General features: G+C 41.8%; 1 protein-coding gene across 1 annotated transcript in view; it reads right to left on the bottom strand.

Moving 5' to 3' along the window:
- Positions 1-19,684, bottom strand: part of LOC139409250 (ephrin type-B receptor 1-like) — a 196,000-nt gene that overhangs the window by 41,273 nt on the left and 135,043 nt on the right. Inside the window, exons 5-6 of the mRNA XM_071154134.1 lie at positions 18,551-18,886; positions 3,689-3,813 (exon numbers count right to left, since the gene is read on the bottom strand). Coding sequence (XP_071010235.1) covers positions 3,689-3,813; positions 18,551-18,886 — 461 coding nt within the window. The remainder of the gene's footprint in view (positions 1-3,688; positions 3,814-18,550; positions 18,887-19,684) is intronic.

Raw genomic sequence — 19,684 nt, 5'->3', positions numbered from 1 at the left:
ATATGTAGTAAACCGCAAAGCATCATACACTGCGGTGTGACTCTGATGACTTCATGATTTCAAAAATAACTTTAAATCATCTTTACTTTTAGCTCTGACACATTTTCCTGTTGCCCAGACAGAGGTGATAAAGCCATCATATTAGGCAGGCCAGGTAGATAAAACAAGTATGGAAATAGAACAAAGCGTTCAAACTCGTATTCCTGCAATTTGATCCAGAATTCTCTCCATTATTTTCTGTGTGGGAGTGTAACCTGGTCCTGGGGTAATAGTAGAATGTATTATTCTCCTTCCGTTGTGTGTGTGGGGCCATCTTTTCTGAATCTCCACCCTGAGGACTCTGATTCTCCTCATCTCTTCTTTGCAATACAGCTGCAATACAGGTAAATATCCCTATCCCTACCTCCACGATAATACTATTATCTCTCTGAGGAAATGAGTTTGTTCAACACTATGTTGTGTCTATGGAACCACTGTGAGAGTCCTGAAATGAAACACAGTACAGAACCACCTCAAACAAACCTGTGACTTCCGCTGTGATGAAAAAAGGTATGTCTTTATATTGAAATATGTGACTCGTTTCAGGAAACTAGGTGTATGTTGTGCATAACTAAACTATCTTCCAAAGATAATTAATAAAAATCCCAAATAACCCCACAGTTCTTCATTGTAAAGGGTTTAAGCACTGATACCCATGCTTGTTCAATGAACATTAAACAATTATTGAACATGCCCCTGTGGAATGGTCGTTAGAAACTAACAGCTTACAGACGGTAGGCAATTAAGGTCACAGTTGTGAAAACTTAGGACACTAAAGTGCCTTTCTACTGACTCTGAAAAACACCAAAAGAAAGATGCCCAGGTCCCTGCTCATCTGCGTGAACATGCCTTAGGCATGCAACAAGGAGTCATGAGGACTGCAGATGTGGCCAGGGCAATAAATTGCAATGTCCGTACTGTGAGATGCCTAAGACAGCACTACAGGGAGACAGGATGGACAATTGATCATCCTCGCAGTGGCAGACCACGTGTAACAACACCTGCACAGGATCGGTACATCCGAACATCACACCTGCGGGACAGGTACAGGATGGCAACAACAACTGCCCGAGTTACACCAGGATCACACAATCCCTCCATCAGTGCTCAGACTGTACGCAATAGGCCGAGAGAGGCTGGACTGAGGGCTTGTAGGCCTGTTGTAAGGCATGTCCTCACCAGACATCACCGGAAACATCGTCGCCTATGGGCACAAACCCACTGTCGCTGGACCAGACAGGACTGGCAAAAAGTGCTCTTCACTGAGGAGTCGCGGTTTTGTCACACCAGGGGTGACGGTCGGATTCGTGTTTATCGTCAAAGGAATGAGCGTTACACCGAAGCCTGTACTCTGGAGCGGGATTGACTTGGAGGTGAAGGGTCCATCATGGTCTGGGGTGGTGTGTCACAGCATCATCGGACTGAGCTTGTTGTCATTGCAGGCAATCTCAACGCTGTGCATTACAGGGAAGACATCCTCCTCCCTCATGTGGAACCCTTCCTGCAGGCTCATCCTGACATGACAATGCCACCAGCCATACTGCTCGTTCCGTGCGTGATTTCCTGGCCGCTTCCCACTAGCCATGATTGGACATGCCGAGAGATGAGTTAGGATTGGTCTGCCATGTAGAGTATGATAGCTAAGGAGATTGAGAAAATTCTGGCGTTTGATTGCAAATATGCAGACGGAGTCGACAAGAGAACACAGAAGGCTCCGAATTACATCTTCAAACTAAGAGCAACCATGGCATCCGTGACAGAGAGGGAGAAATGTCCATCCATGTATACGGGTAAGAGAGTCTAGCTAGCAACATTTTCAGATATTACATGTTTCTAGTTTGTCAGAAAGTGTACTGTTAGCTATCTAGCTAACGTTAGCTAGCTATCTTATGTTACGTGTATGATCGGTGAAGTAATATTATTTGTATCTCAGAGCCATTTGCATTGCTAGTTATAGCCTAATGTTAGCTAGCTAACATTGAACCTGGTTGGTTAGCTACCTGCAGGTTCATGCAGGGTAGTAACATTACGAGTTGGGATTATGGTTCATTGTTTAGCTAGCTAGCTACATGTCTAAACAAAATACTCCACTATGCAAGTAACTATTTCAATATAATGTTTATGATGTCTCTGCGACAACTGTCGATAGAGGTAGTTGGTAAATTCACAGACTTTGGTCTTGAAATCTTTGGTTGTTTAGTACATGTGAATCCTTAAAGAGATGGGTGGCGCTCAAGCTTAAAAGAGTGTGAATGATGCTGAATGGGTGTAGAAGAGCTCTCCAGTAGGTACCAAAATATTCAAGGGCCATTTTCTCAAAAGTGAGGTTACAAATGTATCAACTTTCAAAGCAGAATTACTTTTCCATTGTTCCTGCTGATTGTCCGCAGGCCTACAAAAGGGTTATCCCAGTTGCCCATCCCTGGCTTGGGGGATGGGGGCAGGCACACAAATATAGACACAGACTGATGAAAACAACTCCGTCCATTAAAAGTAAGAATGCTAAAATTGCTAGTTGTCTTTGACATACAGAACACTCAATATCTTTAATGCAACTTAGCCTGTTTAAATAGGCCAGCTAGCCTCCATCTTCTCGTGCTCTCAGAACTGGACATATGAAGTGCTTATTAATAACAACCTTTCACTGATTGACCAGGAAAACAACTCAGAGGACAGAGAGGGTTTTGACCAAACTCTCTGAAAGAGCACATTTGACTGCATTATGTTGGATAATATACAGTAAATGCAGGCTTTATGAGTGTACAGTGCTGTCAACACAGCCTTTTCAATAGAAACCACAAGTGACATCGTATCCATGAACTCCATAGGTATGACCATACTATATCAGAGAGGAAAAGACGAGAGCCAGAGAAGGATACTGACAGAAGACTGTAGAGGTGCAGCAGGCAGAGAGAGACAATGAAAAGGAAATGGAAACAACAATGAAAAAACAGTGTAAAACAGAGTGAGAGAAAGAGGAAGTAGGGAGATATAGAGGAAGCTGAGAGAGACAGAGGGAGGTTAGGGCAATGGAGTGGATATAAGGTTAGCGAGACCACAGGCCAGCCCTCTCTAAGCATGGGGGAAGCTGCATATTTACTACCTAATGATATAGAGTTGAAAGGCTATGTGTGCTGCCTCTACTCAGGGGGGGAAAAGGCTGTGTGGAGGAGCCACAGGTCAGACAGGGTTGGCGAAAGACCCAGACTGAGAGGACACCTTTCACACAAAATAGGTCCAAGCACGCCAGTATCCTAGCAACCCAGTGCTCTGTGCTCATCCAAAGAAGACGCTGGTTAAACGCAATTAATGGATAATTATCAAGGTTGCAAATGCATTCTCGGATGCACACTCTCCAAGGTAACGAGGGGAATGACTCAAAAATCAGAGGGTACAATAAAATTAGAGTAAACGTGTCAAGTATAATAACACATGAATATTGAGTCCCATGGTTGAAAGGATAATGGCATAAAGGCTAATATTCCTAGCAAGCTTGGTAGACCAATACCCGCCCAGAAGATTCACCCAATAGAGACAACCTTCTGGGTGTCTTTCCATTGAACGTAAAAGTGTGGACTGGTGGACATAATGATCTGCTCGTGTATTTTAGTTCTTATTACAGACATTAATTATTAAAATGTTGTCTTACCTTTTCATAGTACCTCAGTTCATAGTCCAGGATGATTCCATTGGGCTGCTCAGGTTGTGGCCATGACAATGTGAAGCTCTTCATGGTGGAGCTGACCTGGTGCATGATGGGAACCATGGAAGGAGCTAAGGGAACAGACAGATGGGGCAATGTCACCTGTATGGATGCTTCCTTACTCTTTAGTATTGCAAACATCCTACATGTTTGATCAATGTTATGAAATAAAGGCCTTCGGTGCTGAAACTGTATGAAAAAACATGCTTGACTGAAGAGTCTCATTTAATTGAATGGCTTTCAAATCTCTTAGGAAACACTACAGACGTATGATGTCGTCATACCATTCCGTTAAGCAGTACTGAGGTATCCTTGGTCATAGTATTTCTATTACAACAATTCTATGGCATCGAACTGAGCTCACTTTATAGCACATTTGATTTGCAGCCCTCCTTTCCCCTTACAGACAGCAATAAAGTTGAAATGCCCATAACATGTTTTATGAATTAAACCCATTCAGCCCATTCAATTTCCTCCCTCTCTCTCTGCTACCACCACAATCCCCCAGGCCACCATCTCCAACAACCCATCATCTTAACCCAGGGAGGGTGGAGGGCACCACAGCAAGCCCTCGACCAGGGATGGAGGGAGGAGTGTAGGATATTACCCCCATAGCATCTAATGGTGTATCTGTTTGTATGAATGTCTTACATCCCGGCAATTCTATGTGACTGAGCATCCTCACTGTAGCAGCATCGGGGAGAGATGTTGGTCATGTTAAGCGGTTGTCTGTGCACTGCTGCTCTGGCTAAAAGAGGGGGGGGGGATAGTCATCAGTCAGCGAGAGGAGGCTCTCTGGCTCTCTTTCACGCACCACTGCTCCAGCTTTGCACCGCGTTATCAATACGCTGAGCCTGGCTAGCGGTGAGGCAGCAGTCTACAGGCCCCCAGCACTTCCTATCATTCAGACTGTTTCAAATGTGCTGCTTTCCTTGCCTCAAAGGGCCTGCTTTTTAATCTATTCAATTCATTTTTTATTTAATTTCATTTGCGGATTTGGTTTTTGGACTATGAGATATGAAGCTATGTTTAAGTGAGTGAAACTCTAGCTAAGTGGAATGGAATCTCCCTAACACAAATGTTATATATTTTTGGAGCCCACAGGGTTTATGGTGAGGGGTGAACGAATCAGGCCAAACCCTATTATTTTGACAAGTGTGAGTGAGTGAGTGAGTGAGTGAGTGAGTGAGTGAGTGAGTGAGTGCCCACAAGGAAAAATGCTATTTTAGGCTTAGGGGTTAGGTTTAGGGTTACAATTAGGGTTTGAGGTTTAGGGTCAAGGTAGGGTTAGGTTTAGGTTAAGGAACATAGGATTTTGAATGGGAGTCAATTGTTTGGTCCCCACAAGGATAGTAAAACAAACGTGTGTGTGTGTGTGTGTGTGTGTGTGTGTGTGTGTGTGTGTGTGTGTGTGTGTGTGTGTGTATCTGTGTGTTCCCCATCCTCTCTAACTGTGGCTGGCACTAGGCTGAGTGAATTAGGAGCCAAATCAGAGAGGAAGAAAAAACATTGTTAGTTCTCTAAGAAAATAAATCTGCCACGCTAGACTAGACTTCATGCTCAGCTCAGAATTATGGCTGTCTGAGTTACATATTTAAAAACTCTACAAAAAAGCCATCCGACATTTCCTCTACTAAGTGTGGTGACGCATCCCTCACATAAAAAGACATGCGTCTGGGTTGTTGCTCTTACAACTGCTGTTAACTGCCTCAACCTCCACTGGCAAGCCATGAAATTCAATAGTTTGCTGCTATTATTGACAATGCATGTTCTTTTTCTGATTGTCATGCTGAAACTATCAATACGATGATGCCATGGATTTTGTTTTAAAGGACTCCAAAATCTCCATAAACAATGACACTGAGTGAGGCCGATGCTAAGTTACTACACTGACATTGATGTCTTCATCATATTTTTTGAAATATTGGGCTTCCTGTAACCGATCAATTTTTATTGGCTGAAGTAAACTAGCAGAGCTCTCAAAAGGCTTGCCTCAGCGTGTTGTTCTTTTTATGTCTCCAAGATGTGTGTGGATTTACAAGGAGAGAAAAGTGTAGAGGAGGATTTGAACAAGCAAGATAAGGGTGGTAAAACTGTCAGTGTTCCAATCTCCTGAACACCCGCATTCCTCACAAGGTAAGAATGTCCCACAGGACACCTAAAGGATGAAGCAGGATCTCCATATTCCAACACTGTTTCCCACAAGAATAAGGCAGAGCTTGTTGGAGGAAAAGTACAGTGATTCTTCACATATATCAGATAAAGCAATGTTACCTTTTTGTCAGATAGACTTCATCATTAGGAAAGTCTCATTACAGCCAACGTTTAATGTAATGTTGATGATGACCCTGTTTCCTTCACCAATTTGGATTCAAGCTACATGAAATAAAAGTATTTCGGTTGTACTACAAAAAATATTTTCTCCTTCTTTCTCTGCCTTTTCTTTCTGTATGCATTGCTCTGTCTGTCCCTCTCTCTCACTTGTTCTCGCTCGTTTTCTCGCTCTGGGTGAATGTTTTATAGCTCTAGATAATGCCTCTACTCAGAGTGGAGCATCAGGGATCCCTCACACAGAGACAGATACCCTGTTATCTCACCTAGTGCAATATTTCCATCTGTTTCTTGTTTTCTTATTTACCAGATGTTGGTTCAGATGCAATTTCCAAATGTCCTTATAGGGCACAGGAGACAAACTGACCAAAACACAAGAGCATGGCTTTCTGTGCTTTCTGTGCATTTTTCCATTTGGTTCAGAGGAGAAACCAAACTGCCACGAATGATTTATCATCGAATAGATATGTGAAAAAAACCTTGAGGATTGATTCTAAACAACGTTTGCCATGTTTCTGTCGATATTATGGAGTTAATTTTGAAAAAAGTTTGGCGTTGTAATGACTGAATTTTCGGGGTTTTTTCTTAGCCAAACGTGATGAACAAAACGGAGCGATTTCTCCTACACAAATAATATTTTTGGAAAAACTGAACATTTGCTATCTAACTGAGTCTCTTCATTGAAAACATCCGAAGTTCTTCAAAGGTAAATTATTTTATTTGAATGCTTTTCTTGTTTTTGTGATGTTGCCTGCTGAATGCTAGGCTTAATGCTATGCTAGCTATCAATACTCTTACACAAATGCTTGTGTAGCTATGGTTGAAAAGCATATTTTGAAAATCTGAGATGACAGTGTTGTTAACAAAAGGCTAAGCTTGTGAGCCAATATATTTATTTCATTTCATTTGCGATTTTCATGTATAGTTAACGTTGCGTTATGCTAATGAGCTTGAGGCTATGATTACGCTCCCGGATACGGGATTGCTCGACACTAGAGGTTAATATTCACAGATTCAAAACGTCAGGAAAATATATTCCATGAGAAATTTAAATGCAGTCTTACTACTGCAGCAAGCCGTGTCTATGAGTAAGCGTCTGAAGCTGTTCAACGATTAGTACAGTTTGTGAAAGAGTGTCATGACGTTGGCCTGTGGGTAAGGTTTATGACCCCCCCATAAATACCTTTCTCCCTTCCCTCTCTCTTGACTCTACAGAGGGACTCTTGAATAGCCTTTGTTAAACAGAGAGTCTGGGAACATCAAACAAGTGGAGGGAAAGGAACCATATTTCGGTAATAGAACCAGTTGAAAATATGCGTTGGTACGAATATGATGTCAGTTCGGTTGTCATCTGAGACATTATGACTGATGACAGGACGACCTAAACTGTATCTGGGAAAGTCTACACATTATAGTTATCAGATTCACATGGAATTGTTGTGCAATTCAAATGTTTAAATATACAATTATTGGTGAAAAGATGAAATGTTATTTTAGCTTCCAAATGAGAGATTTGGGTTTTCAAAGGTTAGAGGTCTGCTCAATCAGTGGCCCGCCCCTGTGAAGAGACATGGGCTGTAAACTATGAAACACACCCTTCTCCCTCCACTATATAAGCCCTTGATGAAAATGTTACCTCCTGTTCCGGGTACATTAGGATGACGGTCCGATGTCACAAGGATTCAGATAATAACTACAGAACGAAGCCAGCCTCAGCGTGAGCTTTGGTTGAGAATGGTATGAACTTTGAACTCTTATTCACTACAGAAGTGATACCTCCTAGCAGTTGAGTTAGCAACAGCAGCTGCAAACGTGGGCTAGGAAAGAACAGACAGAGTATCCCATCTACCAGCCAACAACGTTACTACAACGTATCCAATTTACCACCAGAGACATTCTTCCGAGGACAGGAAGATCTGTTGGCCAACACGACCAGCATCTACGACCAACCTACCAGCTCAGAGTAAATATTTATTGCATTTTCCTTTTCCAAATGGGCGGTAATTTAGAATGCATAAGATTCTGTATTTACGATAGAGTAGCTGCCTATGGCCCGATAGAGACATAGCTTCTCCCTTTGTTCTTCAGTCTTCCCGCTCTTTCACTCAAACCCAGCCCCCTTTTCTTTTTGTAACCAGCTGTCATATCTGTTCCGTATGTTAGGGACCTTTTCCTTTATGACTTAATTTGTAATCAAGGTATGATTCATTCTGTGTATATGTAATTCTGTGTGATTAGTTAGGAATTTAGTAAATAAATAATTAAACCCAATTTTGTATTGGTGATTCAACTTGTTAGCCAAGAATTTACAACTTTCAGATGAGACTGAAATAAGGTGACGATTAATATTGACTTCTATTGATGTAAAATATTACTAGGTCTTTAAGAGTTTATTCGGAAGATAACAGCTCTATAAATATTATTCCATGGTGCCCCGACTTTCTAGTTAATTACATTTACATGATTAGCTCAATCAGGTAATATTAATTACAGAGAAAGGATTTTATAGAATAGCATGTCATATCACTTAATCCGGCATAGCCAAAGACACGGCAAGAGCTATGACAAATTTCCGGCTTGGGAATTCAATAGTCTGTCTGATGGATCCAAATACTCTCAAAGTGCCCACTGATGGAACAAAGAACCAAGTATCTCTCTACAAATTGACACGGTTTACTGGTCTTTATGAGAGGCTCAAGTTAACATGGATCCCTTTATGTGGACTAATGCAACTTCTGGCCAGACATATCCTACTACCCATGGAACAGTAGACATGTTTTACATGTGTGTGTAAGAACCATTCCCCTGAGCACACACTGTCATGGGCTGGAGAGAAGCCTCCACTGGGCTCCAGTGCCCGCCACACCACCCCCATACCAGCATGAGAAGAGTTTGGGGTTTGAGTGTGGAGCCCCAGAGTCTTGCCAGAGTAGAGGGTTTGGCACTGTTCTCTGTGAGCTTCTATCATCAGCTAATGTCAGTTACTCTGCCACAGTTCTGGAAGAGTATGCAGACATTGGAGTGTGCATGTTAATATGTTGCCCACATTAGCTGATTTATTTCATGCCATTCAATCTGCACCTATGCTTTAATTCATTGAATTCATGGCTCCCACTGACCCACTCTCCTAAAGACGTAATATCATCTTTTACATTTAACTGAATGGTTCTAATAAGTAAGCTGGTCTTTGGTTGGTGGTAAATCGGGTATTCATGAGAACACACACCACTGTGTCTGAGAGGAGAGGAGTTACAGAGCGGTGCATCAATCAGGGTTCCTGTCAGCTCTGTCACTCCAGCCTGAATAAGGTCTAATGGCCCCTTCACTGAACCACAACTAACTCTCTCCTCAACAGAGATTTCCTTTACTCTGAACTGTCGGGGGGGCACTATTTGAACCAACCTCCCATCCCCTGTGACTCCGTTAAAAGGACAGTGGTGTACACTCACACCATTACCCTTTCAATATAGCCCAGGGGTCTTCCAACCTTTTCTTGCCCCCTCCCAGGCAAACCGGTGACCCAGGGACCCCCATCAAAAAATCCACGTCTTGTCTTATCAAGTATTTAATTTTTTTGCTGACCCCCAGCAGTAGTGCTAGGGGTCCACAGACCCCCGGTTTAATAACGCTGATCTAGCCAACTCATTCAGCTAGAATCCTTAATTGAAACAGTAACAAAGTGTTTGCCCCGCGGTCCCTCCCGCTGTTTCGCTAAAAAGCTAAGGGATGGGGCTGGAGAAAGGCTATACAGTGTTTGTTTACACTTAAGATATTTACACTTTGTAGTAAAACAAGCTTATATTTTCAGTTCTGATGGGGTATGGAAGTTAAACTAAGCTCATGAGGCATTTCTAAGTTATATTCTTCAAGAATCAATGGGTTTATATCATAAATATTTACATCCAAAAATGGATGTAGCAACGAAGGATTCTAGCTTTAAGGTAACTAGCTAAAAATCCCATCTCCTCCATTGCCTCTCAACTCCTTCTTTTATTCTAAACATGACAGATTTTTCCCTACAGAGCCATGACACATCCTTCTCAGGGACAGCTGAAATGGCCCAATTACCTGGCAACAACACAATGGTTCTGACCACTTTTCTGAAGTGAAATTAAAATCTACTTACGCATTACCACTGCAGCCGTTTTTACAAAAGACAATGGCATTGGCTATTTGGTGTATCTATTTATTTCTTTATTAATCTATATCCATCTGTCAAGTTGAGCACTTACCTTGTCAAGCAAGATGATGGGGTCTATTAACTCTACTAGGTAATAAAGGCCATTTACGTTCTCATTTCCCCCGCTTTCCTCTAATGTGAAGCTATCAAACGAGAACGTTCCATTTTGGCCAGGCATTAAATCTGTCTACTTGAATATTGTTTCTACAAGCCAATGTTCAGAAAGTATTCATTCCCCTTAACTTATTGTACATTGTGTTGTGTTACAGCCTGAATTCAAAATGGATAAATAGATGTTCTTTCTCACCGATCTACACATAATACCCCATAATGACAAAGTGAAAACATATTTGACATTTTTGCTCATTTGTTGAAAATGAAATATCTAATTTACATAAGTATTCACACCCCTGAGTCAATAGAATCACATTTGGCAGCGATTACATCTGTCTCTCTAAGAGCTTTTCACACCTGGATCCTACAATGTTGGCACGTTATTCTTTAAAAGATTCTGTTAGTTGGTTGTTGACCATTGTATGACAGCCATTTTCAAGTTTTGACATATATTTTCAAGATGATTTAAGTCAAAACTGTAACTAGGCCACTCAGGAATATTCTATGTTGTCTTGGTAAGCAACTTGTATATATTTGACCTTGCATTTGAGGTTTTTCTCCTGCTGAAAGGTGAATTTGTCTGCCAGTGTCTGGTGGAAAGCAAACTGAACCAGGGTTTACTCTAGGATTCTGCCTGTACTTAGCTCTGTTCCGTTTAGTTTTATCCTAATTAACTCTCTAGTATTTGCCGATGACAAGCAGCCACCACCATGCTTGAAAATATGAAGAGTGGTACTCAGTGATATGTTGTGTTGGATTTGCCCCAAACATAACACTTTGCATTCAGGACATAGAGTTAATTTCTTTGCCACATTTTTAGCAGTTTTACTTTCGTGCCTTATTGCAAACAAGATGCATGTTTTGGAATATTTTTATTCTGTACAAGCTTCATTATTTTACAGGTTCCTGACAAATTATGCTATTTTGTGTGTTTTTGGGGAGCTTTCTTTTTTATTTTTTTGTACATAATGTTTCTTATGACCGAAAAGAGCTTCAGGACATCAGAACAGCGATTACTCACCTTGAACTGGACAAGTATTTTTTCTTTAATGTGTTGGACGCGAAGGATATACAGTACTGCTCCTCCCGGACCAGGTCCAATACCCCGTCATTCGTATAAAGAGGAGACGTCGTTACAGAGGTCGAAGATCCAGATGTATGGTGAGACTGCATCAGCAAGTGGATAGTCCGCCTTTACCCTCCGTTCTACTGGCAAACGTGCAATCACTGGAGAATAAACTGGATGAGCTCCGTTCAAGACTATCCTATCAACGGGACATTAAAAACTGTAATTTCCTATATTTCATTGAGTAGTGGCAGAACAAGGACATGGATAATATACAGTTAGCTGGGTTTTCCATGCATCGGCAAGAAAGAACAGCAGCCTCCAGTAAGATCAGGGGGGTGGTGTATGTTTCTTTGTCAACAACAGCTGGTGCACAATCTCTAATATTAAAGAAGTCTTGAGGTTTTGTTCGCCTGAGATAGAGTACCTCAAGATAAGCTGTAGACCACACTATTTATCAAGAGCGTTTTCATCTATATTCTCCGTAGATGTCTATTTACCACCACAAATCGATTCTGGCACTAAGGCCGCACCCAACGAGCTGTATAAGGCCATAAGTTAACAAGAAAATGCACATCCAGAGGCGGCACTCCTAATGGCCAGGGACTTTAATGCAGGAAAACTGAAATCTGTTTTAACTCATTTTTAGCAGCATGTCACATGTGCAACTAGAGGGGAAAAAAACTATAGATCACCTTTACTCCACACACAGCGTCGCATACAAAGGCCTCCATTTGGCAAATCTGACCATAACTATATCGCCCTGATTCCTGCTTACAAGCAAAAACTCAAACAGGAAGTACCAGTGATGTACTCAATGCAGAAGTGGTCCGATGAAGTGAATCCTAAACTACAGGACTGCTTCGCTAGCACATACTGGAATATGTTCCGGGACTCAGCTGATGGCATTGCGGAGAATATCAGTCACCGGCTTCATTAATAAGTGCCTCTACGACGTCGTACCCACAGTGATCGTACATACATATCCCAACCAGAAGCCATGGATTACAGGCAACATCTGCACTGAGTTAAAGGCTAGAGCCGCCGCTTTCAAGGAGCGGGACACTAATCCGGACGCTAATAAGAAATCCAGCTTCACACTCTGACACAGCATCAAATAGGCAAAGCATCAATACAGGACTAAAATCGAATCCTACTACAACAACTGTGATTATTCTTGGATGTGGCAGGGCTTGCAAACTATCATGGATTACAAAGGGAAATCCAGCCGTGAGCTGCCCAGTAACGTGAGCATACCAGACAAGCTAAATGCAGTCTATGCTCGCTTCGAGGCAAGCAACACTGAACCATGCATGAGAGCACTAGCTGTTCCGGACGACTGTGTGTTCACGCTCTCCGTAGCCGATGTGAGTAAGACCTTTAAACAGGTTAACATTCACAAGGCCACAGGGCCAGATGGATTACCAGGATGTGTACATAGGGCATGCTCTAACCAGCTGGCAAGTGTCTTTACTGACATTTTCAACTTCTCCCTGACCCAGTCTGTAATACCTACAGTTGAAGTCGGAAGTTTACATACACCTTAGCCAAATAAATTCAAACTAGTTTTTCACAATTCCTGACATTTAATCCTAGTAAATATTCCCTGTCTTAGGTCAGTTAGGAGCACCACTTTATTTTAAGAATGTGAAATGTCAGAATAATAGTAGAGAGAATTATTTATTTCAGCTTTTATTTCTTTCATCACATTCCCAGTGGGTCTGAAGTTTACAAACACTCAATTAGTATTTGGTAGCATAGCCTATAAATTGTTTAACTTGGGTCAAACGTTTCACGTAGCCTTCCACAAGCTTCCCACAATAAGTTGGGTGAATTTCGGCCCATTCCTCCTGACAGAGCTGGTGTAACTGAGTCAGGTTTGTAGGCCTCCTTGCTCGCACACACTTTTTCAGTTCTGACCACAAATGTTCTATAGGATTGAGGTCAGGGCTTTGTGATGGCCACTCCAATACCTTGACTTTGTTGTCCTTAAGCCATTTTGCCACAACTTTGGAAGTATGTTTGGGGTCATTGTCCATTTGGAAGACCCATTTGTGACCAAGCTTTAACTTCCTGGTTGATGTTTTAAGATGTTGCTTCAATATATCCACATCATTTTCCTGCCTTATGATGCCATCTAGTTTGTGAAATGCCTCAGTCCCTCCTGCAGCAAAGCACCCCCACAACATGATGCTGCCACCCCCGTGCTTCACGGTTGGGATGGTGTTCTTCGGCTTGCAAGCATCCCCCTTTTTCCTCCAAATATAATGAAGGTCATTATGGCAAAATAGTTCTATTTTTGTTTCATCAGACCAGAAGACATTTCTCCAAAAAGTACGATCTTTGTCCCCATGTGCAGTTGCAAACCGTAGTCTGGCTTTTTTATGGAGGTCTTGGAGCAGTGGCTTCTTCCTTGCTGAGTAACCTTTCAGGTTATGTCAAAATATAACACATTTTACTGTGGATATAGATACTTTTGTACCCGTTACCTCCAGCATCTTCACAAGGTCCTTTGCTGTTGTTCTGGAATTGATTTGCACTTTTCGCACCAAAGTACGTTCATCTCTAGGAGCGGTATGGCGGCTGCATGGTCCCATGGTGTTTATACTTGCGTACCATTGTTTGTACAGATGAACGTGGTACCCTCAGGCATTTGGAAATTGCTCCCAAGGATGTACCAGACTTGTGGAGGTCTACAATTTTTTTCTGAGGTCTTGGCTGATTTCTTTTGATTTTCCCATGATGTCAAGCAAATAAGTACTGAGTTTGAAGGTAGGCCTTGAAATACATCCACAGGTACACCGCCAATTAACTCAAATGATGTCAAGAAGCTTCTAAAGCTATGACATTATTTTCTGGAAGTTTCCAAACTGTTTAAAGGCACAGTCAACTTAGTGTATCTAAAGTCCTGACACACTGGAATTGTGATACGGTGAGTTATAAGTGAAATAATCTGTCTGTAAACAATTGTTGGAAAAATTACTTGTGTCATGACAAAATAGATATCATAACCGACTTGCCAAAACTATAGTTTGTTAACAAGACATTTGTTGAGTGGTTGAAAAACAAGTTTTAATGTTTCCAACCTAATTGTATGTAAACTTCTGACTTCAACTGTATATGTTTCAAGCAGACCACCATAGTCCCTGTGCTCAATGCCAAGGTAGCCTGCCTAAATGACTATCGCCCTGCAGCACTCACGTCTGTAGCCATTAAATGCTTTGAAAGGCTGGTCATGTTTCACATCAACACCATCATCCCAGAATCCCTGGACCCATTCCAAATCACATACCGCACCAAACGATCCACAGGTGACACAATCTCTATTGCCCTCCACACTGCCCTTTCCTACCTGGACAAAAGGAACACCTACGTGAGAATGCTGTTCATTGACTACAGCTCAGCATTCAACACCATAGTGCCCTCCAAGCTCATCACTAAGCTGAGGGTCCTTGGACTGAACACCTCCCTCTGCAACTGGATCTTGGACTTCCTTACAGGCTGCCCCCAGGTGGTGAGGGTAGGCAACAACACATCCGCCATGCTGACCCTCCTGTACTCCCTGTTCACCCATGACTGCGTGGACACACATGACTCCAACTCCATTAAGTTTGCCGACGACACGAAGGTGGTATGCCTGATCACAAATGATGAGACCACCTATAGAGAGACCTGACCTCAATGTGAGCAAGACAAAGGAGCTGATTGTGGACTACAGGAAAATGCAGGCCAAGCATGCCCCCATTGACATCTACAGGGCTGTAGTGGAGCTACACCAAGTTCCTTGGTGTCCACATCACGAAGGACCTATCATGATCCAAACACACCAAGACAGTCATGAAGAGGTCACGACAATGCCTATTCCCCCTCAGGAGGCTGAAAAGATTTGGTATGAGACCTCAGATCCTCAAAAGGTTCTACAGCTGCACTGTTGAGAGCATTCTGACTGGTTGCATCGCCGCTTGGTATGGCAACTGCTTGGCATCCGACTGCTCTTCATCCGACCCCAAGGCGCCAGAGAGGGCTTCCTGCCATCCAGGACCTCTATGCCAGGTGGTGTTAGAGGAAGGCCCTAAACAATATCAAAGACTAGAGCCACTCAAGTCAGACTGTTCTCTCAGCTACCGCACAGCAAGCGGTACTGGAGCGCCAAGTCTGGGACCAAAAGGCTCCTTAACAGCTTCTACCCCAAAGCCGTAAGACTGCTGTACACTTTATCAAATGGCTACCTGGACTATTTGCATTGACTAATACAATTTGATTTGAATTAACTTCACCATAACAAAGGGGTTGAATACTTATTGGCTCAAGACATTTCAGCTTTTCATTTTTAATTAATTTGTAAAAATGTCTAAAAACATAATTCCCCCATGACATTATGGGGTATTGTGTTTAGGCCAGTGACAAGATATCTCAATTTAATCCACTTTAAATTCAGGCAGTTACACAACAAAATGTGGAAATGGTCAAGGGGTATGAATACTTTCTGAAGGCACTGTAGACTCCAGGTGTTCTCTATAGCCTGTTGTTTGGTTCAACACATGGTTATAATTGAATGCAACTGAACACGGTGTTAGCTCAGTAACCATAGTTCCATTTAATTGAAAGTAATATAGCAGTGTAAGATACAATCTTGATGTTCCTCCAAGAACATTCACAGTGGAGCACTGAAGAGAGTCATGTCAAGAAGACATTTTCAAGTCTTCCTAACAACGAGTCCTATGCCTGGAGGGAGAGGTGTCGTTGGCTGGCCTGGTGTTACCCATGGGTATACCGTATGACAGGACCACTGAGTACTAGAATGGCTTACCAATGAAACAATGTCTCCTTCATGTTGTCATGACATTGGCCTGGGGGATAAGTTTATGACAGTCATAAATACCTCTTCCCCCATTTTCCTCTCTCTACCCTACTGAGGTTACATTTGCAAAACCCTTGGTTAACATAGAGATTCGGGGAACATCAGAAGGTGGGGGGAAATTAACTATATTCTGGTAATCCGAACAATTGAACATATGCAGTGGTACTTAATGAATATGATGTCAGTTCGGTTGTCATCTGAGACATTCTCATCAATGATAAGATGACATAAACTCTACAGTGGAAAGTCTACACATCAGAGTTATCGCATTCACATGGAATTGTTGTTCAATTTAAATGTTTGAATATGAAATTATTTGTGATGGGATGAAATGTGATTTTAGCTTCTAAAATGTGAGATGTGGGTTTTTATAAGATAGGGCTGCTCACTCAGTGGCCCGCCCACGTGAAGAGACAGAGGTTGTAAACTATGAAACACACCCCTTTTCTCCCTTCCTATATAAAGCCTTGACGATAACATAACTTCCTGTTCCGATGATGTGAGGACGACGGTCCTATGTCAGAATGGTTCAGATATTAACTACAGAACGAAGCCAACATCAGCGTGAGCTTTGGTTGTGAATGTTATGAACTTTGAACTCTTATTCACTACAGAAGTGATACCTCCTAGCCGTTGAGTTAGCAACCGCAGCTGCAAACGCAAGTTAGGAAGGAACAGACAGAGTATCCCGTCTATCACACAACGACGTTACTACAACTTATCCAATTGACCACCAGAGACATTCTTCAAAGGACAGAGGACTCGGTTTGGCAACACGGTCTTCCATCTACCACCAACCTACTGAAGCGCAGCTCAGAGTAAATATTTATTACATTTTCCTTTTCCAAATGGGCTGTAATTTAGAATGCATAAGACACTGTATTTACGATAGCACAGCTTTTTCCCTTTGTTCCTCAGTCTCCCGCTCTTTCACTCAACCCAGCCCCTTTTCCTTTGTGTAACAAGCTGTCATATCTGTTCCGCCCGCTAGAGACGTTTTCTTTTATGACGTAATTTGTAATCAAGTTATGATTAATTGTGTGTATGTGCAATTCTGTGTGATTAGTTAGGTATTTAGTAAATAAATAATTAAACCCAATTTTGTATTGCTGTTTCAACTTGTTACCCAGGGTTTGTGCAGATAAAAGAATTTACAACTTTCAGATGAGACTGAATTGAGGTGACGATTGATATTGACTGCTATGGATGTAAAATATTACTAGGTCTTTAAGAGTTTATTCGGAAGATAACAGCTCTATAAATATTATTTCGTGGTGCCCGACTCTCTAGTTAATTCCATTTACATTAGCTCAATCAGGTAATAGTAATTACGGATAAATTATTTTATAGAATAGCATGTCATATCACTTAATCCGGCATAGCCAAAGACACGACAATGTATTACACCTCATTACACCAACCTACAGAAGTTTGATAGATTCTGAAACAGCTGATTCACGCCATATTTAAAAGTGGAAGGACTTATTATCAATTATCAAGTCCATATGATTTTTCAATACCAAAAGAAAGCGATAGAAAGATACATTGTATGACTTACATTGAATTATACCTCCTGAATGGTGTTGTCTGTATTGTGATGCTTGAATATTGAAAACGTTGTGAAAAATCCAAAACAGCCGAAGTGAAGTCTTGACAAAAGATCAAAAGCCTTGCCTTTGGTTCTAGAATGTTCTAGAATGTCTCCGGTTTAAAAAACAAGAAATGCCAGTAGCGCTGGTGTTGTTGTGCAATAGCATTCATCATTTAGACGATAAATATAAGCCTTAAGGCATTGATTTCCAGAACAAAACTCTATAATGGTTGCCAGGGGAGGCTGTTCAATAGAAACTCACCTAACAGCAACAAGTGAAACAGTTTCACTTATTGACAAATAGGAACATGAAAAAAAATCACAAGAATGTAACCTTGGGATTTAATTGCTGCCGATCAATAGCAATGTACAGGACTGTGTTGAGTCTGTTGACTCATTCTGTTGATGAGTGAGGAAGGCTTTCAGTCAAGAATACAAGACGGCTATCAATAGCATCCATCTTATTAAAGGACAGAGAAAATCGATTGTATACAGTATAGGGCTAAAGCTTGACTGTAGACCATTAGACTGCCTCAGACCTTTTTGTTGCAGTTACCTTGAAACGTGTACCACTGAAATGTACTTGTTGTGAATGTCTGTACATTAACATGTATTTTAAAGCATGGTGTGAGACACAAAGCATGGTGCTGTACATTGCCACTGACCAGCCTGGTTGGTAGTGATGTTGATGGACACGTGCTGGGCAGGGTAGGGGCTCTTGTTGGTGACTCCATTGATAGCGTGTATCTCAAAGGCGTAGGGGGTGTGGGCCCACAGGTTACTGATGAACACCCTGGTCTCAGTCAGGCCCTGCTGCCTGGGCACATACTCCACGTTGTCATCACAGTGGGAGCACAACGGCCGATCCGCACGGCACTTCCTGCACACGATGTTGTAGGTGACGTCATCGCGGGCGCCAGTCTCCCTAGGCGGGTGCCACTCCAGGATCACCGAGGTCTCGTTGACGATGGAGATGACATTCCTGGGACCAGAGGGGACACCTTTAAAAGACAGGGAATGCAATGCAGACATTAATATACTGAACAATATGTAGCACTGTTTCCACAACCTGCAAAAACTGTAATATGACACTGCAACAAGACACTGCACTCTGATGTGAAAGAGATATTAGGATCAACCATAGTGATCAACAAAAATTGTAATTCAGATGTAAATGTTTAGGATGATTCCTCATGAAAAAATAACAAAAAATAACAACAAAAAATACCATTAAGGGCCCTTTGGAGTCTTAAAGGAAGCCTGGGTAAGGCCAAAATGTCACAAATATTCCAACTTCAATTAATTATTTCTCAATTATGCTTTAAGGTACAAATGTCAAATGCATGGCAACAATCCTTCCTCAAAATGACCCTTCTATGGATTAAATGTCTTGAAAATCTAGTTTTGTGAGGAATCACCTTATAGCACTGATGCCACCTACTCATTTCAGTTCCACCTGCTCATTTCAGTCCCACCTGCTCATTTCAATCACAAGATGTACACACACACACATACATAATGTAACTCCCCCTGTTTTACTAGTCATCTGTAATGTGGGCAAATACATAATGTGCATTACATTTAGTCAGAGATACAGTATGTAGTATGTATCTATGTATGGCTCTGTATTTAGCTGAAATGATTCCCTACTGATGGTTATTACACATCATGCAGTTGCCATTTAGCCCATGTGTTTTTGATGTGCACGTGTTGCAACAATACCATTAACATGACAGAGCACATCATGGGAGCAGAAATTACACCACTCAATCACCCCCTTCAACCAACCTCATCCTGCT

Source organism: Oncorhynchus clarkii, chromosome 5 (genome assembly GCF_045791955.1).
Source record: "Oncorhynchus clarkii lewisi isolate Uvic-CL-2024 chromosome 5, UVic_Ocla_1.0, whole genome shotgun sequence".
Taxonomy (NCBI): Eukaryota; Metazoa; Chordata; class Actinopteri; order Salmoniformes; family Salmonidae; genus Oncorhynchus; species Oncorhynchus clarkii.
The sequence above is the reverse complement of the archived record's forward strand: the minus strand, read 5'-3'. Positions and strand labels throughout refer to the sequence as shown.